This window comes from Lepidochelys kempii, chromosome 6 (assembly GCF_965140285.1).
Source record: "Lepidochelys kempii isolate rLepKem1 chromosome 6, rLepKem1.hap1, whole genome shotgun sequence".
NCBI lineage: Eukaryota > Metazoa > Chordata > Testudines > Cheloniidae > Lepidochelys > Lepidochelys kempii.
Window position 1 is genome coordinate 44,860,444 of NC_136385.1, and position 25,272 is coordinate 44,885,715.

The 25,272-nt window shown below is 45.6% G+C and overlaps 1 protein-coding gene across 4 annotated transcripts in view; it reads right to left on the bottom strand.

The window, feature by feature from the left end:
* The window catches only part of METTL15 (methyltransferase 15, mitochondrial 12S rRNA N4-cytidine), a 191,178-nt gene that overhangs the window by 95,797 nt on the left and 70,109 nt on the right, over window positions 1-25,272 (bottom strand). For all 4 annotated transcript variants that reach the window (XM_078853241.1, XM_078853240.1, XM_078853242.1 and 1 more), the window contains one exon: window positions 4,795-4,931. In XM_078853241.1, the coding sequence (XP_078709367.1) occupies window positions 4,795-4,931 (137 nt within the window). The remainder of the gene's footprint in view (window positions 1-4,794; window positions 4,932-25,272) is intronic.

The following is a 25,272-nucleotide window of genomic DNA, read 5'->3' on the forward strand; positions in this document are numbered from 1 at the left end:
TCTCTCCAGCCCCTTGAGAAACTGAACTGTTATCTCTAGCTTTATTGACATGAAGAGGAGTGAGGAAGCCGTTCTGCATTTCACATTGTCATCATAAATTACATCAGCTGTAATTCTGTGATTAGACATCAGAATGACTTATGTAAACAAAAGTGAAGAAGGGATGGGAAAAGAGAATGCCACTTTGGAAACAAATACAGTATCTGTTTCTATGGATAGAACAATACCTGGCACTTCTAAAATCTTTTCATCTAGTTGGGAAAGCAAACTCCCCCAGAAAACAGGCTGAGTAGGATATCTGTTCATTAGGGGAAAATGGACTTTAAGTCACAGGACTATCGATCTATAGAGCAACGTGGGTGTCTTCCGCTTTGTTTTGTGAATGCTGCCCTGATCTCCTGGATTTAAGATTTGGACTAGCTGAGTCTATTTATTTCCTTTTGTGATACTTCTATACAAAATGGTAAAGAAAACTTAACAGGAAAGGTTTTGCTATTATAGTGGCACCCTTGTGAGTCAGGGAGGTCGTTTCCATCAGTGGTCTGTGACTATGCTACCGTGTTATTCCGGCATAGCTATGGAGCCGTACCTGTGCCACCACAGCGCCCATATAGTAGACATGGCATCAAACTGAGCTAATGCCATCATGAACATACAGAGAACATGTGGGAGCTGTTTAAGTAGCTGTTGCCTGTGTGGTGAGGGGAGGGAGAAAAGCCAGCCTCTGCTCTCTCCAGGACTCAGCATATGGGCATCACATGGGGCAGGAAACCCACACCAACTGGGGGAGGGAAGGGAACAGAACCCTTGCTGGACTTCCTCCCATAACTTTCCAGTCCTGTTCTTACTACCACACTGGGGACTCCATATGGAGACAGAAATCCCAAAGTTGGGAAGAGAGAGGCCAGGCTTCCTTCAACCACCCCCAAGACCCATCATGTGGTGCTGGTGGCCAATTCCCACTTTGGGATCACCATACAGGATAGGAATGCCAATTCCCAGGGGTGGAGAGTCAGAATGGTCAGGCTTCTCCCAGCTCCACACTCATTGGACCCCAACACTTGGACCCAGAGATCCATTCCACTTTGGGATAATAGCCTTCTCCTGATGTCAGCTAATCTAATTAGTCCTGTACCTCAAGCAGTAGCAGCATCTGCTGCAGTGCTGAAGGTTCAGCTTTCAAACTACTGATGATTCATTCAGAGTGTTGCACACAAACTATCTTCCTTTAAAAGAAAGCTAGTAATTACATTTAAAAAGCTGAATCAAAAGAACGTTGTTTGGGGTTGAAAACTGAAGCACTGAAAAGTTAAGAAATGCCAGAATAAAGGTTGCCTGAGTAACCCTAATTCACCTCCCTTGTGTGTATGTATTATGATAGTCTTGATTACATTACTACATACTATTATTCAATAGGACCTCCTTCAGTGGCTAGAATGGATTCACAAGGAGGCAAAATTAAGATTACACCCCAAAATCTGGCATTTCCTAACTCAAATACTTGACTTTGCAACCTAAATTAAGTATTTTTAAAGTAGCTATTTTGTATTTAATTAACTATTTACAGTGTTAATATAGGATTGTTGTAATCTGCTGTGACAAAGTTCCTCCTCTACCTTGGTGGGTCTTGAGCTTATTGGAGGATCTGCTCGCCTTGGAGCTTCACAGCAGCCCTCAGCTTGGCTGTTTTTCTGAACCCACAGTCCAGGTCGACTCCTCCTGTGTCTGACCAGGAGTTGGGAGGATTTGGGGGAACCCAGGCCCACCCTCTACTCCGGGTTCCAGCCCAGGGCCCTGTGGAATGCAGCTGTCTAGAGTGCTTCCTGGAACAGCTGTGCGACAGCTACAACTCCCTGGGCTACTTCCCCACGGCCTCCTCCCAACACCTTCTTTATCCTCACCATAGGACCTTCCTCCTGGCGTCTGATAATGCTTGTACACCTCAGTCCTCCAACAGTCTGCATTCTCACTCTCAGCTGCTGGTGCTTCTTGCTCCTAGTTCCTCACATGCACACCACAAACTGAAGTGAGCTCCTTTTTAAAACCCAGGTTGCCCTGATTAGCCTGCCTTAATTGATTCTAGCAGCTTCTTGATTGGCTGCAGGTGTTCTAATCAGCCTGTCTGTCTTAACTGTCTCAAGAAGGTTCCTGATTGTTCCTAAACCTTCCCTGTTACCTTACCCAGGGAAAAGGGACCTACTTAGCTTGGGGCTAATATATCTGCCTTCTATTACTCTCCTGTAGCCATCTGGCTCGACCCTGTCACACTGCACTATCTGCTGTTCTCTGATCTGTCCTGGCAATTAAAATCAGAGGCATTGGGACTGCTCACTATCCCAATGTAATATCAAGACGAAGGCTGTTAATGGATTGTACGTCTGGACTGTCCTCCCCTTTGATATAATGGCTGCTGAGCAGGGTCAAGCCTGGGGTAATAATGACCAGCAGTAAAGTAAGGAGAAGCAGATCTAATCCTTCTCTCTGTTAGACTCAGAGAAAAAACGCTCCTTCCTCTGCCTGACTTGGAGGGTTCTGCACTTCCAGAAGTCATCTTGGGCTACGAGGTGAGGGTTCAACAGCTAGGGGAACTGAAGCGGAAGCAAGAGGAGTGTTGATGGCTGTCTGAGTCATTTCTGAGGCCCCTAGCCTTTCAACAGTAAAGCAGAAGCATCTTTGCGGTTGTGGAGAATGTATGAAGAAGAGACGCCCAAGCCACCTGTCTCCTCTCCTCTAAAGGAGGATCTGTCCCTCCTCTCTTCTTTGGAAGAAAGATAAATCTATTACACAGGTTATACAGAGACTGTACATAAAATCTCTTTTGAAATATTGTAAAGTCTTCTAAAATGCAGGAAGTTTCCTTTCCCTGAAAAAACAGTTTTTCCAGAACAAGCTCCCAGGCACTTCAGTTTTATTTGTTTTTTATACCAACACAATTTCCACATCCTGGTCAAGTCAAAACAATAATGTTTTTAGAAATGTGCCTACTCAGCTGCACACATTTATGTGCAAGTATGCATACACACTCTGTTTGGCTGACCATGGCCAAATTGCCTGCAGTTACCTTGTTATTTTGTTCTCATTCTCTTCCCTTTACTTTGGCCCATCGTTGAAGAGGAAGCAATGCCACATCAACACACTCCACTGAAACGTATGACAACAACCACTGGTGAGCTGCCTGGTTAATATTTTGATCTACTTTCACCAAACTACCACTACTCCAGGCAACACAGCATATGTCTGCTCCCTCTCAGCCCACAGTTACCCACAAAATAATGTTCTGCTGCCCCCATATACTTCATCTGGTCTACCTATTTTGACAAACAGGCTCTGATTCTGAGAATTCCTTCGGTCTTTTGTGCTCTCCAGTTGTGTACTTGGCTTCTCAGTTTCCAATATATTTTCCAGAATCTCCCATGAACTGTAAATCATCTTGGCTCCTAATTCTCCTCCCCCATCTGCTTCTTGTCCCTTGTCTCTCACCTCTTCTTCTTTATCTATTCCTGTTTCCTCTCCACTATTCTGGTTGTTTTCACATACCGAGGAGTCAGTCACTGCTTCCGAGGCAAGTTCAAAGAGTTGACTCCTTTTTGAAGATAATTTTAATTATCCATGTCATCTGATGAGTTCACAAATAGATACCTGTAAGTTCTATGAAACAAGGAAATAGGTCTCCTGGAACTCCAAATAGTAATGTGGTACTGATACGTGGGGCAGCATAAATATCAGGCATAAAACTGAGTGAACAGAGATAGTGTTCATGCTTCAGAATGTGATTTCACCAAATGATATCAAGAAATAAACTATGTAATCTATCCTAGTCACCTGTACTAATGTAATTATTGTAATTTGTTAGCTTTAGGATGAACATTAAGCATTTCAGAATAAAAAAAAAAAGACGTTTGTGTTACAAGTGAGATGTGAATTGCACATATAAACTAAATTAAATTTCTATGGGAAAACACAATAAATGTTATGTGCAACAAATGGAAAGGAAGTTGAAAGACTGCAACATTTAATCTAAAAGCATTTTTGCCATAGATTTGAATAAGTCACCTCTTTACAAGAAGAAAGAATCAAAGAATATAACATTTGAAATATTAGCAAAGAAATTATTATTTCTTCAGAGCACTATTGTATTTCCTGTCCTTTTCTGCCTAACAAATTAAAATCTGAGTAATACATGGGCACAGGAGTCTGTGCTAGCAGATCCTGTGACGCAAGATTGTGGCCTTGTTTACTTGATGACTACATTCTGAAGCCAGCTGCACAAGTCACAAAGTACAGCAGGAAATATAATACTGAAACTCAGTAAATTACCTTTATTTGTTTTTTATGAATCTGTCTAGTGTAAATGAGTCACAGCTAAATTAGATCTTTATTTAATTAAAAACTAAACTTTTATTAAATCAATTTCTTGTTTGTTGTGAAAGATTTCTTTTGTGGCAAAACTAATTTGGTGTGAAATACAATTTTTTTTAAATGCAAGCTTCTTACTAGAATAATCCCAAATTAAACTGATCACACTCAGTTTTAAACCCTGTAGTGACTAGCTAAAGCACACAGGGCAAGTAGCAGCAGAGAAAATGAATTAAATGCAAGTAGTCTCATAAAAATTTAAGCCTTACACGCAAAAAAGTCAAAAGTGACTTAAGGTAGGTTTCTTTCTTTTAATGAAACTAATATGCACATACTGTAGTACTATAACCATTTACATTTATACACAAAAGATAAAGTATGGTGTTTGACGCCCCATAAATACCATAGATAAGGCAAGAAAAGCAGAATTCTACTTACGGATACGATTCTGAAAGTTGTTGAGCTATTTTATAAGCTGCTGGGTCTCTGTCTAGTGCATATACTGTAATATCAGTTACTTTCTGTAGAAGGGCTTTAGTATGACCTCCTGATCCAAACGTCATATCAAGCATACGCTGTTGAATGCAAAAGAAATAATACTGTTACTTAATAGTACAAGGTAAAGAAACCTACTGTTGATTTAAGCCTTTTCTAGTTAACCTCTCTAATATGGTGTGGAAGAATAAATATTAAATCCATTTCACAAGCTTTTTTAAAAACATTTTAAAGCTATTTTCATTGAACATGCTTCAAAGAAGAGAGCAGACCCATTCACATTTATTTTCTTTTGCTCAGATTGTGATCCCACATGGAGGAGAGCTTCTATGCACAAGAGGAGGTCAGTCACTTCTCTGCAACATCATATCTCCCCTTTTCCCTTCCTCCTGACTTCAAAGGAGGTTGAAGGGTCTAAGCACTGCACAGGATTTACTCAGCAACTTGTATGATTGTGCTTGAAAGGAAATATGATGGGTATGTACAAAACACCAGCGGTTCACAACTTCTTTTTTGGATCCCAACTTGTGATGGGCTGGCAAATAAACTCCCTCTCAGACCTGTCTCCACACGTCACATCCTGCCACTACTAAAGCTGTCTCTTGTCTCTTTCCACTTTTCTGCATCTGCTTTTTATTCCCCTTTTCATTTTTTCCCCTTTCCTAAGTATATTTTTCCTTTTTGCACCCTGAATCTCTCTCCTTCTCTCTCATTGCACCTCTTCTTATTTCTCATTCAAAGGCTACACACTGCTTGGGTTCAGCTGCATGGCAGGTTTCCTTGCAGCTAAGCAGAGTCCTATAGAAGAAAAAGAAAATAATTGGTGTTTGGACCAGTGGTCTGCAGCTTGTACTTGTACCCCTTCTACACTGAACATGTGAATCATTCCAACATTAGGGGCTTCCAGAAAAACAGGAAGGAAAAATTGGTAGCTTTCAAGGAACAGCCTATCTAAAGGAGCAAATGTACAGAGACTGTAATCCAGGCACTGTCTATACACTAACATTAGGAGTCTGGGTAGCAAACAAGAGGAATTGGAACTGCTCATTTATAAGCATAAATTTGATCGAGTTGGTATTACTGAAACCTGGTGGGATGATTCCCATGACTGGAATTTTAAAATCAATGGTTATGAGCTATTTAGGAAGGATCAAGAGGGCAAAAAGGAGGGGGGAGTAGTACTCTATATAAAAATGGACTAACCTCTTTCCGAGTCACTGATAACTCAGAAAAAAATTATCTTGACTGCTTGTAGATCAATGCCTTAACAGATAATGCAGAAGATGGGGTATTAAGGTATGTTTACACTGGCAGAGTTACACAGCCGGCAGTTACAGCACCGCTCAGAGAGTGCTGAAGGGAAACCACTGTTGTGTGTTCATGCTGTCAGCTGCCTATGCAATAGTATGTTCACATTTGCAGCACTTGCAGTGATATTTGGAGCGATGCACTCTGGGCGGCTATCCCACAGAGCATCTCTTCCTCTTCTGCAGCTAAGAGTTGTGGGAAGGTGGAGGGGGTCATGGGGCATCCTGGGTCCTGTCCCAATGCCCATGATGCATTGCTTCACATCCCAGCAATCCCATCCTGTGCGTCCATCCGCATTTGGTGCCATCTTTCAACAGTTTGTGTACTGCGTGCTCTGCCTATTTGGTCTGCCTGAATGGATCTGCACTGTTGACCAATATGCTGCTCGCTCTCACTAACACGTCATGAGCGGCAGTGTAGTTATTCCTTACACTACAAAGGCAAGAGCAGTTCAACATTGATCTCACATAGTAGCTACAACATGAGATTGCTTGTGGCGTTCACAGAGGTGCTAAACCACAGTGGAATGCTGCTTTTGGGCTCACAAAACAAGCACTGAGTGGTGGGATCACATCGTCATGCACGTCTGGGATGACGAGCAGTTGCTGCAGACCTTTCAGATGTGGAAAGCCATGTTCATGGGACTGTGTGATGAGCTCACCCTAGCCCTGCGGTGCGAGGACACGAGAATGAGAAGCGTGTGGCGATTGCACCGTAGAAGCTGGCTACTCCAGACTGCTACCGATTGGTCACTAACCAGTTCAGAGTGGGAAAGTCAACCACTGGACTCGTGTTGACGGAAGTGTGCAGGGCCATTAATCGCATCCTGCTCTGATAGACCGTGACTCTGCACAATGTGCATGACATTGTGGATGGCTTTGCACAAATGAGCTTCCCTAACTCTGGAGGGGTAACAGATGGCACACATATTCCAATGCTGGCACCAGACCACCTAGTCATTAATCGGAAGGGGTATTTCTCTATGGTTCTCCATGCGCTTGTGGATCACCATGGGCGTTTCACGGACATTAATGCAGGCTGGTCCGGAAAGGTGCATGACTCACGCATCTTTCAGAACACTGGCCTGTTCTGGAAGTTGCAAGCAGAGACTTTCTTCCTGGATCAGAAGATCACTGTAGGGGAAGTCAAAATGCCCATTGTGATCCCAGGAGATCCTGCCTACCCATTAATGCCGTGGCTTTTGAAGCCATAGATGGGGCACCTTGACAGCAGCAAGGAGGGTTCAAGAACAGGCTGAGCAAGTGCAGAATGACTGTTGAGTGTGCTTTTGGTTGTTTAAAGGACCGCTGGCACTGCCTATATGGGAGGCTGGACCTCGCCAATGCTTATGGCCACGTGCTTTCCTATGCTTATAGCCACGTGCTGTACGCGCCATAATATTTGTGAATAGAAGGGTGAAAGCTTCACTGAGGGCTGGACTACTGAGGCTCAGCACCTGGAGGCTGAATTTGAGCAGCCAAAGACCAGGGCTATTAAAGGGGCGCAGCGCGGGGCCATAAGTATCAGGGATGCCGTGAAGCAGCAATTTGAAGCTGAAATCCACTAATATTTGCTGCTATGCTCAGGAGTGCAGTGCTTGCAATGGTAGGAGGTGATTGTGATTGGTGCAGATGATGCATTATGAAGGTTTAAGAAAACTGCCTGTTGCTTTGCAGGGCTCTATTTGATTTCAATCAACGGAATAAAGATTGCTTTCAAACCAAAACAATTATTTTATTAAAAACAACAACCGGCGGAGAGAGACAAACAAAAAACCCATCAGCACTGGGGGGGATGGTGGAAGGGAGGGTCCCAGGAGGGTTAAAGATTAGTGTATGTCCAGGTATCATATGCAACCTTATCCTTTGGAGTACAGTGCAGCGGGTACTGCACTTTAGCAGGGCTAAACTGCAGCAGGATGGGTGTTGAGTGCAGTGGGTACTGGGTGTCCACAGGGCTGGACTGTGACGGGGCAGGAGTGGAATGCAGCAGGTACAGACTGGAGCCAGGAGGTTGATAAGAGTGTGTTGGCAGTGTCTGGGGGGCGCATGGGAAAGAGCTTTGGGACAGCGGCTGCAGGGGAAGGCGAGCACGGAGCTGCTCGGTTTGTAGTGCTAGTAGCGCCTGGAGTGTGTCTGCTTAGTGCTCCATAACTTTTAAGAGCTGCTCTGTGGCTACGTTCTGGGGCGTTAGGTTTTCCTTTCAATCCCTCTTTTCACTGTTCTGCCACTCCTTCGATTCTTATTTTTTCGGTCACGGAGTCCACCATGATATCACACAGAAAGTCCTCTTTAGTTCTTCTCTAATTCTGGGCAGCCATTCAGCCGGCTATAACAATGAGGGTGGCTGGGCTCTCAAAGTCATATCTGTGAAGCGAAAATGCAACATTTTACAGAAGCAGTATTGTTTGCAACACACAGACCACTGATTCAGTGATTTAAAACACCTGTCACTAACTGGCTGACACCAGGCGAGCCACAAGAGCCCCAAAATAGTGAGTAACCGTAGAGGCAGGGGAAATCAGTGTTCCAGAACCATACTGTACACTTGGCATGTGGCTCCTGGGGAGAGCCAGCACTGAAGTGGGGGCCTTATAATCATTACTGTCCCTACATTTTCCACAGGCTGTGTTCATTATGGGAGAAATCTCGCTGCAGAGGATGAGCAGGGAATCAAGGGAGGGTCTTCTCCAAGACTGTGGCTTCTGCCCTGGCCCTTACGCAGCTCGCCTGTGTGCAGCAATGCCACCCTCCCCCCTTCCAGTGACGACAGAGTGGCACGGGAAAATTACTCTTAATGGGGCAAGAAACAAAGCAGCTCTGCCAAAGAACCTCTGGCAGTGGATTGCCCAGTATCTCCATGAGAGTTTCGTGGAGATCTCTGAGGAAGATTCCCATAAAGTGAGGGAGTCAATCAATACCCTATTCGGCTGCTTAGACTAGGCATGTGGTGGTTAGTGCATCATACAGACACACTCCTGCTTTCTGCAGCCCTCCTTCCCCCAACTCATTTCAGCAATTCCCCAAATCAAAGCCACTTACCAGGGGCCTCCTCTCCTGCTTGCGCTTTGCCAAGCTCCAATAGCTGTGACTGGCTAGTCTCCTCAGGCATAGAGAAGAATTCCTGGCTGGCTCGCATCTCTGACCTCCGAGTCATCCTCTGCTTCTGGATCCCCCTCCCCTCCACATCCTCATCCAAGATTTCCTCCTCCTGGCTCAGTCCACTCTTGACTGCCAGGCGAGCCACCGAAGTATCCACAGTGGCCTTCGCAATGGAGGTGGCGTCCAGCTCTTTGTAGAACTGGCAGCTCTTGGGTACAGCACCAGAACAGCGGTTTGCCTCCCGTGCCCTGCGGTAGGCATTCCACAGCTCCTTTACTTTGACCCTGCACTGCAGTGTGTCCCGGTCATGGCCCCTTTCTGTCATGCTTCTATTATATTTTAAATTATTAAGAGCAGGTTAGACAAACACCTGTCAGGGGTGGCCTAGATAATATTTAGTTCTGCCATGAATGCAGGGAACTGGACTAGATGACCTCTCAAGGTCCCTTCCAGAACTATGATTCTAATAACCTATTGAACAGTCTCAACTCCCCACAGAAAAATATGAAGGAACTATATGAGAATAAACTAACAGTGTTTTCTGTTCCCTACATAGGATTAACGCGCACAAGAAACAATATGATGATAATCATCTTCAGATTAAAGATTTAAATTAAGATATTTTGCAAGAATTTGAAAGAATTTCCTAGCACCACCTGAATCACTTCTGAAGTAAACATTAGCTTTAAAAAGCCAGCATATAGGAAGAGCCCTTGGAACAAACAAGCACTCTTATGATACTAGAAATAGAATTATACTCTCCAAGTTTTTTTTTTAAAAATATTGCAAATAGGACAATATTCAGTCTTACAATGTTGGCAGGGACAGTCCAAATGGCCACAAGCAGTTCTTTAACCAAGTCAAGGAACACTTATAGTTCATATCTCCTTCACAATATTTGCAGCTGCAATTTTATTCCACTTAAGTCACAAGAAAGAATCATAGAATCATAGAATATCAGGGTTGGAAGGGACCCCAGAAGGTCATCTAGTGAAGAAAAGCTTCACATGCAGTTAAAAAAGAAAAAAAAAAAGGATTAACTCCCACTGTGTTTGTTTCCAGGTATGATTTCTTCTCCAGATGCCTCCTTCTCTTAACTGACTTTTGATTTTTGGAATTTTATTATACAGATGTTGATCCTTCATCTTTTCTCCCATTAACACGTACTTAATTCTGACCAGGTGTTTAGTATAATTTACTGTGGGAGGAACAGTGGAAAGGTCAGTTGCTGAAGTCACACGGACCATCAAACATCCAGATAATACAGCAATAATAAATGCTCACTTTTTAAACTAAATTCAGTAGATCTGATGTTTCACTGAGGTCTACTAGACTGGCTCTGTGCAAATGTGTGTCAAACATACCTTTTCCCTCTTCCCTCCACAAGTTCACTTGTGTTGAACTTAGTTGTTCCAATAGGATGAAATGTGTCAACAAGGCTCAACACATATTTCAGCAAAAGCTTAGTCAAACCTTTGGTGACATTGATTATTAATGAGCTATACTATAAATTATACATATAAGTTCATACAAAAATATAATCAGTCGTGCAAAGATAAAAGAAAACAATGAGGATGAGCTTCTGGTTAGTGCATAAAATTAAGATTTGGCACTCTGATACCACAGTAACAGGTTGCCAAAGGGGCTTTATTGTTCTTACTCATTTGTATTGTGGTAACAGGAAAAACTGAACTTACACTCTAAAAGACAATAGGGAATTGTTACTGTGATCCTCCAACCAGGTGCACTATAAGCCACTTCAGTTTAAAGTATATTTTGGCTCAGAGTTTCAAACACAAAGTGCACAGTTTTCACATACAATCCCTGAATTGTACAGGCAAAATCTGTAAGTGTGCACTAGTAATAAGTCACCCAGAAATTTGGGTGTACTACTCAGAAACATGAGTTTGAAAACAAATTATCACCGTTACGGTGATAATTTGTTTTCAAACTCATGTTTCTGAGTAGTACACCCAAATTTCTGGGTGACTTATTACTAGTGCACACTTACAGATTTTGCCTGTACAATTCAGGGATTGTATGTATCAAGCAAAATATTTTTTTTTTATTATTAAGAAAACTGTTTTGGAGCAATAATCAGAGTTCAAGTTAAATTACAATAGTACAGTATTTCACAATATGTTATTTACGGCCTCCATTCATGTCTGGAGTAGAGAAAAGTCACTTACAAATTTTTCCTCCGCTTTCTCTCTAGCCCAGTGGTCCTCAAACATATTTGATCGGACCCCCCTTCTTTGTCTCTGTTGCTGTTTATGCCCCCCTCCCCCTAAGCACATATACTGCCACCCAGCTCTGAAGACAGCACCACACCAGCAGCAGCACAAAAGTAAGGGTGGCAATGTGAGAAGTGATATTTGTCAATATCAATTTTCAGAGCCAACTTAGTGCCTCATTGACACCCATACTTCTGTGCTGCTGACACCACCCCGGGGCTGACAGAGTTTTGCCGCCTCCTGGTGAGGGATTGCTGGAGGGATGGGGCGGAGGAGAGGCAGGGCTCCAGCTGTCCCCTTCCTCCTCACCTCTCAGGTTTGCTCAGCACTTCTGCATGAGCCCCAGCTATCAAAGGCTGACAGCCAGAGCTCTTTAAAAGAAAAGAAAAAAACAGCACATAGCTTGCACCTGCCTTGACTCATTCCCGTGCCTTCCCTGGCAGGCCCACCCCATAGTTTGAGAACTGTTGCTCTAACCTGATTCTTTCTAATCAAATACAACTAAATGACATTCTATCCCCATGGTCCTATAAATATCAGAAAAGATTACAACATGAAATCTTCACATCTGTAGTTAAGACTTCCCCTTAGGAATTTTATGTTCAGTTTGTGATTGTACAGTTTAGAAAATATTCAGTTCTTTCATGATACATGGATGGCAGCAAATAGAAACTTTATGACATTCTCTCTAATACAGTTATACAGCTACAAAAGATCAATTTTCTTAAATTTTGTATACAAGATTATTTTCTACTGAAAAGAAATCATACGATAAATATCTTACGACACATCATATTATTGTGGTTTAAACTACTGTGTAATTCTCCTTACCACAACATTCAGCTTTCAGCAGAATTTACTCCTCTACACCTCTCACAGCTTTGTAATTAGAAAAGGAGTACTTGTGGCACCTTAGAGACTAACCAATTTATTAGAGCATAAGCTTTCGTGAGCTACAGCTAAGCTTATGCTCTAATAAATTGGTTAGTCTCTAAGGTGCCACAAGTACTCCTTTTCTTTTTGCGAATACAGACTAACACGGCTGTTACTCTGAAGCTTTGTAATTAGTTTTCTTCTAATTTTTAACAAAATGAAATTTGAAAAAATGTGATAACAAAATATTCACTTATTTTAAGCCCTGCAGCACTGATTCAGCCCAAGAGTCACATACTGAAACTACAATATTAAAACTGATCTTGAAAATTCTGCAAAAAATACAAGCTTTTCATTCTCACTATTATGGAGGTGTGTGTTTTCTTTTAAAAAGAATGCAGTGTGCTGCTTTTGTGAAATTCAGAACTGCATCTAATAAATATATTTTCTGTTATACTCATTAATTCTTTCAAATAACCATGGCCATACTTACATTTTTGTAATTTTAATTTTCTCCCTCTGCTTCAACCTTAAAGACACTTTCAAAGGACAGCGTGACATCAACAAAGGGACTACAACATATTCAAGAAACGCTGAGCTGAAACTTGCTACATCATATATTATGCAAAATTGGAACATTTTTACAGACTTTATGAGGCTCATACAAATAAAGCGAAGAATGAAGGCAATAACGAAAAGACCTACAGTCTAACAGGGCAGTAGGAGAACAGGTCGATCTCAAAGGTGCACCACTATACTAAAAATAACAATGTAAAAGCAACATAAAAATACAATACAGACCTAACTACTTATAATGCTAGTTGTAGCATGCAAACCACAAACTATTCAAACGTAGCAGGAAACAGCACTTTATACATTCTTTGTAAATAATGAGATTTGCTTCAAAGAAATACCTGACTATACTTAATTTAACCAAGACCATGTCACTACTATAGGTGAAACCCATTCCGAGGCGACGATCTCTTCAATAATGTCCTTTTGAACAAGTTTTCTAAGTTCCTCTGAAACAGCTTCCCTGACTGAAAATGGTAAGCGCCATAACGTCTAACGTACGCATCACGTTATTCTGCATTTTAACTTTATGAAGAAACCCATAAGCACAGCCAAGTTTCTCCTCAACCTGGTGTTGGGTCCCAGCTGAAACTGGTGTGTGTACTGCAAGAGTGCTTTGCTGAGGAAGATCAATTCGTCTATTAATTACCCCGAGATTTAAAGCAGACAATAAATCTCTGTCAAGGATGGCAGGCACTCACCTTCCAAAGTCCACAGACCAGAAAAAACGCATGATCCTCTTTAATTAGGAAAGACTTGCAATAATAATTAATGCATTTTTCCTCCTTTTAATAGGATTAAAAAGGAAACAGAAGACAAAAAAACAAAATAACACACTGAATTAGTTCAATAGACTTAGATAAGAAAAAATAAATCATGATTATTCAGCATCAAAACCAGTGTAAACTTTCAGACTTTTTGTCAAAAGCAGAGAAAATACCTAGCACCTTTCCATGAAGTTAAAAAAAAAGTCCTTTGACACAATTAAGATATCAAATGTCAAGATAACAATTTATCTTGACATACTGTTATACTGGATACCCTGACAAAAACAAAAATTCACAAGAAATTGTTATTTGTTTTAGAACAATGACATATTTGTCCACTGGTAAGACAGACCACTGTATCATTGGTGTGTACCAAATCAATCAAGATTAGATCACACAGTTCTCTAAGGTTTTACCAATCTTTCCTGCTGAATAGGATGACAAGAAGACATTTATCATAATAATGCCTTTTCTACATCTGAAATGAATCACAGTGTATGTCTGTAAATACAGAGGATTAGCCTACTAGTCTGCTTGTGTTTCTGAACCTGTTTGCCTGCTAGTACTACCAAACTACTTGATTTACCATCTCATTGCCAGGCACTGCTAGTAGCTGTCTACTAAGTACATTTTCTTGTTTTATTTGTACCCATTTCATAGGTTTATATAAGAAAAAATCCCCAGAAACAAAAAAGCTGCATCACAAACAAAACAATATGTCGCAATAAATTTATTTTTTCCTTCATTTTATCAAAGCCTTGGTGTTCCTATGATGACTCATTCTGCCTAAACTCTGCAAACATTTTAGTCTTGCTCTCTAAATTTCTCTCCTATTCACAGCAGAAATTGCTCATTGTCACAACTCAACTTGTTTTTTCACTTTTCTTTATTTTTAACATATTGACTTTAAATACATTAAAATTAAAGTATTAAAGGATTCAACCTCTCTTGTGACTAATTGTGCTCAGATAACTATGATTTGCTCTGACTTTCTGCTGTAGTATACTGCCATGGATATTTTATATGCTCGTAGTCACAACGATATATATAGTACAAATGGTCAGAGGTGATACTATTTGGCTGGTCCCCAAAAGCTGGACTTACAAACAGATTTCTTATATTTTTTACACACACAAAATCTGTTCCATTAAAAAGATTTTTCTACCATAAGAATTCTCCCCCCCCCAGCACACTTACAGTATTTTTACTATAATTACTTTCTGTAAATAGTTTTCATCACTAATACTCTGTGCACATTAACAGACTTTTAACAGAGCTAAACAACAGTTACTGGCAAAACCGGTTCTAGATACAGTCTGTCTACACACAGCCTGGTAAACCCAGAGAAAGGCCTAGGCTGGAATAATGGTTCCCTGCCTGAAACTGGTTCAGAGCCCTTCTTTTTTGCACAGTGTAGACAGTCTCTCATAACAATATTCATGTAATTGATACGTCCAGTCCTCTTTTCTCCCAGTTCTTTATGTGATATGATAACCCAGAGTGCATTGTCTCACAAGCTGCTGGTGCATGCATAGCCTCCAGGCACTTTATACCCTGCAGAGGCAATATGAGACAGGTGCCCAGATTTTGACACAATGGACAAACACAATTAGGCAGTATGGCAAGTGCAGACACACACAGAGGAACATACAAAGAGATTTGCAATGGCAGGAAAAACTGCCGCGTGGACAAAAACTGAACCAAATTGTTTGTGGTGGGTTAAAGTGACTGTGCTTCTGCTAGTTATGTAATATATTATAGATGGTCATCATAATTCTAGTAGAGAAAAGGTGGATGAAGTAATATCTTGTATTGCACCAGCTTCTGTTGGTGAAAGAGACATCTTACAAAGAGCTGTTCTTTGGGGGAGATGAACTCTGTCACAGCTAAACAGAAGTTGGAACGGATAAGGGGTTAACACATGATGCAAGACTCCACTATTCAAGGTAAAGTAGGCATTTGACACCTCTACAGTCATAGGGATGAAGAAGGTTAGTCGCTTAGATATTGTTGTACTGAGCCATAAAGAGAAGAATGATGGTTCTTCGAGATGTGTGTCCCTACAGGTGCTCCACTGTAGGTGCTTGCGTTCTTGTGCTGCTGACTGAAGAACTTCAGTAGTAGTGTCTGTTAGGCCCACACATGAGCTCTCTCCCCTCATGCTGCACCACGTGGCTAGCCAGTGCCCGAGGCCTAACCTCCCTCAGTTCCTTCTCTACCGCAGAGTCATTAACAAGAACTCTGAAGTAGAAGGGAAGAGGGTGGTTTGTGGCGCACCCATAGGGAGACATGTCTCTAAGAACCATCATTACTGAACTATTTTTTCTTTTACGAGTAGTGTCCCTCTGGGTGGTCCACTGTAGGTGACTCCCAAGCAGTACCCCTTCTGGAATGCCGGGACTTTGGAGTCCGGTCTGTTACAGATGGCATCAGAGACAGAGTTCCCAGTGATCGCACAGTCTTTTGCGAAAGTATGCACTGATGCTCATTACAACGATCTGTAACCCACCTATCCTCTTTTGTCCTACGACTATAGGGTGTTGACTGCTCACTTCATCTTGAATGGTCTCTTGCAATGTGTTAACTTCCTGCCTGTTCACTTTATATTAAGCAGAGACACTCCTAAGTACCTTTTCTAGACCTGAAGAAGAGCTCAGTGTAGCTCAAAAGCTTGTCTTTTTCACCAACAGAAGCTGGTCCAATAAAGGCTTGTGTACACTGGCAAGTTTTGTCGATGAAACTAATATCAACAAGGAAAAATTGACAAATTCAAAGTCACCAAAGCATGTCTACATTTGCTCCCTCTGTCGACAGATTGTGTCCACATTTGGGGCACTGTTGTCGACAGCAAGAGCAATGGACTGTGGGTATATATCCCACAGTGCCTGGTGACACCATCCGTTGCGAGGTCTTGTGGGAATGCAGAAACGGAGCACATCGCATCCTAGGAAGTACAAAATGTACCTTCATGCACCGCTTTGTGTCCCAGCCCTCCAAAGTTTTCTGGCTTCCTTTTGCGAGGTTTTTCCGTCAGTCTTTTGTAGTGTGCACCAGCATCTGCAGTGAGAGGGGATGGATCCCGCACTTCTCTCCTATGTGCTTTTAACTGTTGTGAGGACATCGCGTATGGCAGCACAGTTACTCGCAAAGTTAGTGGCAGAGAATGAATCATAAGCACCCTAGTGTAATTTGGACAGCAGCAACTTATCAGTGCTTTGTGCATTCACAGAGCAGCTGCATATGGTAGTCCATCGCTTTTGGGCTAGGGAAACAAGCACTGATTGGTGGGGTCGCATAGTCGTGCAGGTGTGGGATGAAGACCAGTGGGTACAGAACTTTAGGATGCGTAAAGCAACCTTCCTGGAGCTATGTGCTGAGCTGTCCCCCAACCTGCGTCACAAGGACACCAGATTGAGAGCTGCCCTTTCGGTAGAGAAGCGTGTTGCAATCGCTGTGTGGAAGCTGGCGAATCCAGACTGCTACCGATCAGTTGCAAATCAATTTGGAGTAGGAAAGTCCACTGTTGTGGCTGTTTTACTCCAAGTGTGCAGGGCAATAAATTGCATCCTGCTGCGGAGAACCGTGACTCTGGGAAATGTCCATGAAAGAGTGGATGGCTTTGCAGAGATGGGTTTTCCTAACTGTGGCGGGGTGATTGATGGCACACGTTCCAATTTTAGCACCACACCGCTTTGCCTCTGAATAAGGGATTTGGAGCAATCAAATTTCTGAATTGCTCTGCTCCAGCTCCGCTCCAGCACCAATAGTGACTGCTCCAGCTCCGCTCTGACTCTGCTCCGTGCTCCGACTCAAATTAATTTTTAACTGAATGAAAAAGTGCATACTGTAATTTTGAAAAACCATTTCTATTCAGACTTTTAAAACAATTTAAATGTCATCAACAATGACACAAACTAGAATCATTCATAATTCATTCTGTAAAAAATTATTGCAGCAATCAAGTCGTCTTTCATACCCTGCCGCAAATCATTTAAAATTAACTTTAAAGATGAAAACAGTTGCTCTACATGAGCTTGATTTGTTGACATGCTCAAAGCAATTCTACAGGCAGCCTGAATGTGGTTTGGGTAGCTGTGAATGGCCTCAGAAATGGACTAAACTTTTAGCCTACCAATAGACTGCATCGCCTCACAATCTTCCCGCAAGTTTCTCTCGAATTAATGCTTCATTACAATTATGCATCGCAGAAACTCGCCGGCGTCTTTCTTGTTTATCCAATTCCTTTTCAAAGGCGTCATCTTCTGAAGAACTGGTGCTTGAATTATCTCCATTTCCCTATGATGGATGCTCGAACAAGTTCAGAGTGGGAGACAGAAGTTTGAGAACAGCCTGCTATTTCTGAAGGATGTGAACTTTCCAAAAAAACCAGTGACTTACTTTCCTAACTGTTGTTCTTCGAGATATGTTGTTCACGACCATTCCACCATCCCAAACCATTAGGTTTGCGCGCGCTGCGTGCACGAGCATCGGAAACTTTTTCCGTTAGCGTCTGCCATCGGACCGGCGGGCCCCCCGAGTGGCGCCACTGTGCCGTGCATATATACCCCTGCTGGCCTGACCCACTCCAGTTACTTCTTGTCGGTGACTCTGACAGAGGGATGGGGGGTGGAATGGACGTGAACAACACATCTCGAAGAACAACAGTTACGAGAAAGTAAGTAACCATTTTTTCTTCTTCGAGTGCTTGTTCACGTCCATTGCACATTAGGTAAATTACAAGCTTACCTCTGGAGGAGGAGGATAGGAGTCACGGAACAACTGCCGCATCCTCTCTGGCCTGCTGGTTGACCGCATAATGGGTCGTGAAGGTGCGCACCGAGGACCAGGTGGCTGCTCTAGAAATCTCCTGAATCGGGATCTGTGCCAGGAACGCTGTGGAAGTCACTTGTGCCTTGGTCGAGTGGACCGTGACCGCCGGGGCCAGAACACCTGCGAGCTCATAACACACCCAGATGCAGCTTGTAATCCAAGACGAAATCCACTGTGCCGACACTGGGAGGCCTTTTATCCTCTCAGCTACAGCCACCAACAGCTGCGTGGATTTGCGAAAGGGCTTGGTGCGCTCCAAATAGAATTCCAGCTCTCGATGCACATCCAGGGTGTGCAGGTGACTCGGGTCCGTACAGGGTTTTGGGAAGAACAACAGCGGACAAATGTCCTGGCCCAGATGGAATTGGGAGACCACCTTCGGGAGGAACTTGGGGTGTGGCCGGAGCTGCACTTTGTCCTTGTGAAATACTGTGAATGGTGGCTCAGAGATGAGGGCCTCAGTTCGGACATCCTTCTGGCCAAGGTAATGGCAACCAGAAATGCCACCTTCCAAGAACGGTGGAGGAGAGAACAGGTAGCGAGGGGCTCAAAAGGGAGTCCCATGAGTTTAGAAAGGACCAGGTTAAGGTTCCATGGAGGGACTGGGGGACGGGAGTATGGGAACACCCTCTCCAACCCCTTAAGGAACCATCCCACCATTGGGTGGGAAAACACCGAGTCCCCCGAGAACCCTGGATGGAAGGAGGAGATGGCCGCCAGGTGCACTCTGAGTGAGGATGGGGCTAGCCCTTGCTGCTTGAGGTGCAGGAGGTACTTCAGAATGGCCTGCACCGGGGCCTTACCCGGCCGCAGCTGTCGGGGTTCACACCAACACGAGAACCTTTTCCACTTGGCCACATAGGCCGCTCTGCTAGAGGGCTTTCTACTGCCAAGCAGAATCTGCTGCACAGGAAGGGAGCACTGGCTCTCCAGGGTGTTTAGCCACAGAGACTCCACGCTGTCAGGTGCAGCGACTGCAGGACGGGGTGGAGAAGCCGCCCGTCGTCCTGTGTAATGAGGTCCTGGTGTAGGGGCAGGACTACTAGGGCCTCCACCGACAGCTCTAGGAGCGATGTATACCAGTGTTGGCGGACCCAGGCTGAGGCGATGAGGATCACCGCCACCCTGTCCCTGCGCACCTTGAGCAGGACCTTGTGCACCAAGAGGAGCAGGGGGAAGGTATACATCAAGCCCCCTCTCCACGGGATAGCAAACGCGTCCGCGAGTGAGCCAGGGATGCGGCCCTGAAACGAGCAGAACCGCGGGCACCGGCGGCAAACAGATCTACCTGGGGAATCCCCCACCTGCGGAAGAGCGAAAGCACGACATCCCCCCTGAGCGTCCACTCATGTACGCTCCCTCATGAGGGAGTCCGCCAGCTCGTTTCATACCCCTGGGAGATGGGACGCCTCAAGGTGAATTGCATGGGCTATGCAAAGGTCTCAGAGGAGGAGAGCCTCGTGACAGAATGGCGAGGAACGAGCCCATGGCAGTAGTGTTGTCCGTCAGAACTGTCACGCTGTGACCACTCAGAGTGGCGTGAAACGTCTGGAGACGAATCACCCTGAGCTCCTTCACGTTGATATGGAGCGACCGCTCTGCTCTGGACCACAACCCCTGCATCATGAGATCCCCCAGGTGAGCCCCCATCCATGGTCTGACGCGTCCATTACCAGCATTAGGTCCAGTTGTGGGGCGGCGAAGGGGATGCCTTCGCAAACCACAGGCTGGGACTGCCACCACAGCAGGGAGTCCAGCACGTCCCTTGGGGCTGTCACTACCAAGTCCAGGGGCTCCCTGCCTGGGCGGTACACCCGAGTGAGCCACGCCTGCAGAGTCCTGAGTCTCAGTCTGGCATGCCTGACCATGTGCATGCATGCTGCCATGTGGCCCAGCAGCCGCAGGCAGCACCTGACTGTTGTCGTTGGAAACTGGCGCAGGGAGGCCACTGCTTGTTGGATAGTCTGGAATCGGGATACTGGACGGCTTGCCCTGGCCTGCACCGTGTCCAAGACTGCCCCTTTGAATTCCATTCTCTACTTGGGTACAAGTGTGCACTTAGGGACGTTGATCAGGAGCCCAAGTTCGCGGAACAATCTCAGGGCCACCTCCACATGGCCCTGCACCTCCGCCTTGGATCGGTCCGCCAGGAGCCAGTCATCAAGGTACAGGTGCACCCAGATTCTCTGCCTCCGTAAGAAGGCCACCACCACCGCCATGCACTTCATGAACACCGTTGGGGCCGTGGCTAGACTGAATGGGAGAACCGCAAACTGGTAATGTTCTCGGCCCACGGTGAAGCGTAGGAACCATCGATGGGCTGGGAAAATGGCAATATGAAAGTACACATCCTTCATGTCGAGGGCAGTTTACCAGTCCCCTAGATCCAGGGAAGGGATGATGGTGCCCAGAGAGACTATGTGGACCTGGACCTTGACCAGGAACTTGTTGAGCCCGCACAGGTCTAGTATGGGGCAAAGACCCCCTTTTGCCTTGGAGATGAGGAAGTACCAGGAGTAGAACCCTTTTCCCCTTAGGCCGTGAGGCACCACCTCTACCACCCCCGCCTCTAGCAGCGAGTGGACTTCCTCCTCTAATAGATCCTCATGAGAGAGGTCCCTGAAGAGGGAGGGGGAAGGAGGGTGGGAGGCAAACTGCAGGGAGTACCCGTTCCACACCGTGCATAAGACCCAACAGTCTGACGTAATGGTGGATCACGCATGGGAGAAACGGGACAGGCGGTTCAGGAAACAAAGGGACGGATCCGGTGACTGGTCTGGTATGCTGTCCTTGAGAGCACCTTCAAAAGCCTGGCTTAGTGCCCGGATGGGGTTTGTGCTGGCCTTGGTTCTGGCCCGGCGCATTAGTATTATTGCACCGTCGCCTGTTATCCCTGCCTCGCCTACGGTAAGGCTCATGCCTATGGCGAGGCTGGTACTGGTGTTGCGGGGGAGGCTGCACCTTAAAGGGCTTCCTCTGGGTTGCCGGGGTGTGCATACCCAATGACTTGAGGCTGTGCAGCCTCGCGTCTGTCTGGTGTGAGAAGAGCCCGGACCCTTTGAAGGGGAGGTCCTGGGGTGTATACTGGACCTCAGGGAGCAGGCCTGACTCCTGGAGCCACGCCAAGCACCTCATGACCACCCATGACGCGATTGTTCTAGCCGCCATGTCTGCCGAATCCAGGGAGGCCTGAAGAGAGGTCTTGGCTACTGCTTTGCCCTTGTCCACCAGGGCCGTGAACTCCTGTTGGGAATCTTGCGGGAAGTTGTCCTTAAACTTCCCCACCGCTGCCCAGGAGTTGAAATTGTGCCTGTTGAGGATGCCCTCAACTGAAGGACCTCAGATGAGTACGCCTTTCTACCAAAAAGATCCAGGTGTTTCGCCTCATTGGCCTTAGGGGCCGGGGCCTGCTGACCATGGCGCTCCCTTTCGTTCACTGCCAAAATCACTAGGGAGCATAGACTCGGGTGGCAGAACAGGAACTCATAGCCGTTAGATGGGGCAAAGTATTTATGCTTCACTCCTTTAGCCATTGGAGTGCTGGAGACCGGGGTCTGCCATATCGTCTTATAGTTAGACTGGATAGTCTTACTGAGTGGGAGCACTGTTCTGGATAGACCTTCGGGGCTTAAAAATGTTCACCATGGGGTCCTCCTGCTCATCTGTCTCCTTGGTCTGCAACCCCAAATTTTGGGCGACTCTGTGCAGCATTTCCTGGTGGGCTCTATGGTCTGTCAGCAGAGGGCCGGACACCTCTGTACCCGCCACCACCTCATCGGGGGAAGAAGGGGAGGTTAGCTGCTGCTCGACCCCCTCTGGTTGGTCCTCCTGCTCCCCATCTCCCGTGGCTGGGGGCTCAGGCCAGGGCAGAAGTCCCTGGGACGGCACCGGACTCGGTGCCAGCCTCTCCGGTTTATCCTGGGGGGATGCTGGAGGCCTGAATACTGTTGCCTCCGGCACTGTCTGGCATCAGTGCAGGGACCGGGACTGCTGCACCAAGTAACTTGCCCTGGATGGGACCCTTGGCGCTCCTGATAGGCTCAGGGGGTCCAGAAGGGCCAATGGCCTGGTGGCCCCCATTGAGGGTGCTAGCTCCCTTGAGGGTCCCTGCTTTCTGGGCCCCAGGGCGGGTAGCTATAGTGGCCGGAACTGACACCGGACTGTGAGGACGCCGATCGCGAAGGCCATGGCGGTGCCAATGATCTTCGCCGGTGAGAGAACGAGCAGCTCCTAGCTGAGCGGGACCGGGAGCAGTACCGGTATCCCCAGGACCAAGACCAGGATCTGGACCGGGGCTGGCGTTCTCTGGACTGGGACCGTCTGCGGGAGACCTCTGGCGAGGGCCATCTCAACTCCTCCTGGTGCTGGTCTCTGGGCAGTGCTGGAGAGCGGCGTGCCCTTTCTGGTGCTTCTTTGCGTCGACCCGTTGCCAGTGCCGCAACCTCCTTCTGGGCCGCTGGCAAGTGCGAGTCTGCAGACTCGGAGCTTGACCAGGACAAACTCCAGGACCAGTGCTGGAATGGTGTCTTTGAGCGGCACACCATTGCCGGCTTACCCCTCGACAGCACGCGAGGCATGGGCGCTGGAGGATTCTCCCCATACGGGAGGGGGCTCGTCGTCGACAGTTCGATGAGGTCCTTTGCAGCCTCAAAAGGTGCCAGGCATAGAGGGCTGATCCGTTATGCCCTCGAGCCCATCGTCCACACTGAGCTCACTTAGGTCTGGGCTTGGTGGGGCTTGTGCTGCTGGGACCACCTGTGTCAGCGCCGGTACCATGGCCTTCCCGCTCTTGTCAGTGCTCGGGGCCTTGGGAGGCGCCAGCCTCCTGTGCGGGAAACAACTACCACTTCCTTTAGGCTGCGCCAGGGGCCGCGCCAGGGAGGACGATCGGTGCCGGGGCTTAGCCTGGCACTCCGGGCTGACAGTTTACAGTGCTTAGCCAGTGCCGGGTCTCTGGACAGCTCCGGGGCACTACGCACCGAGGAAGCCTGAGCTGGTGTTGGGCGCTCCAGGCCCAGCGGCTGCAATGCAGCCTCCATCAACAATTGCTTTAGGCGAAAGTCTCTTTCTTTCCTTGTCCTCGGCTTAAACGTCTTGCAAATCCTACACCTTTCAGTTTGTTGTCCGTCCCCCAGGCAACCTAGACATGAGTTGTGGGGGTCACTAACTGGCATAGGTTTGCGGCACGTGACGCAAGCCTTGAAGCCCGGGGCAGGTGCTGGAGGCCTCCAAGCACCTGATGACTTAAGAGTCCACAATCTGTATGTAAACTAACTGATAACAGCTACTCTAAAGGCTAAGGGACTCTCTTCTACGAGAGAGAGAGAGAGAGAGAGAGAGAGAGAGAGAGAGAGAGAGAGAGAGGTTGTTCCAACGCCTCCACAGACGGTAAGAAGGAACTGGAGGGGGTCAGGCCGGCAGGGGTATATACGCACGGCGCAGTGGCGCCACTCGGGGGGCCCGCCAGGAGCCGTGAAGGGAAAAAGTTTCCGACGCTCGTGCATCTGGCGCACGCACACCTAATGTGGAATGGATGTGAACAAGCACTCGAAGAAGAACAGCAATTTCGATTGTCGACGACTCCTTTTGTTGTGTTTCGTTTTCTTCAACCTCTTTCGCCAAGTTCAAATGTAGCAATAGATTTTGTTTTTCGAGTCGTCAAGCAATATCAAGGAGCCCTTCCTTTGCCTTTGGTATTTCCCTTGCAGTAAGAAGAATCCGATAGCGTGGGTCAACATAAACTCCAGCAAGGAAATGAATATCGTCAAAAAGCTTCTCTTCGCATTTCTGCATGGAGGATAGAATTCCTTCTGCAATTTGTTCACCATTTTCTTGCAGGAATTTTGACAGTTTTCGCCATTCCTTCATTAAAACTCCCAGGGTAACATCTACAGCTTGAAGATTCATGATTGTTTGGTTTGGCTTGGCTTTGCCAAGAGGTCTTTCAGGTTCTTCACTTCATCCCATTCAGCCTTTGTTAACTTGAGTTCTCTTGTTCCAGCAGCAGCCACTTGTTCACAGTAAGATTGAAAAACAAGAAGCCGAACAATCATCACAAATATTGAACCACAGTGAGTTACAGTATCCAATGATTCAGTTACCCCATGTAGATCAAGCAGAACACTTCGAATACTTGGGGTTCATAGTTTGACAATGACTTGTCAAATTTTTGCCAGAAATTTCTTCGCATGATCTTTGTTCAGTCCATCCCAGATTGCCAACTGAAGAGTGTGAATACCACACCACAACAGTTGGACTTTTGAGTCGTCCTCATGAAGCCATGTTGGAAGTATGAGACTAGGGTCATTAACCCATTGCGCAGCCTGATATTTGCTCTATCTTGTATAATATATTTAGGCTGATGAAGCAAACACATATTTCTGAAAATGTGCTCTCTTTACTAAAAGGACTGTGCTTGCAATTTGAATCCACTTTCCCGTTAAAGTTTATTTATATCTACTTAGATGCTTAGAATGATACAAACAATTTTACTTCTTATTTTTCAACTTTAGAACCATAAATTTTAAAAATAATAATAATCAAAAATTAACAAATAATGGAACATAATATTACCGATCATAGCCAGGGGCAGTAAATGACAAGCCTTTCTTGAAATATGAAATAAAAATGACCAACCGCCAGTTCAGGATGCCTATGGTTTAAATAATTTTGAATAATGTAATATGGTAGCACATATTAACGCTAAGACACAGACATAATTTCATTATTTTATAT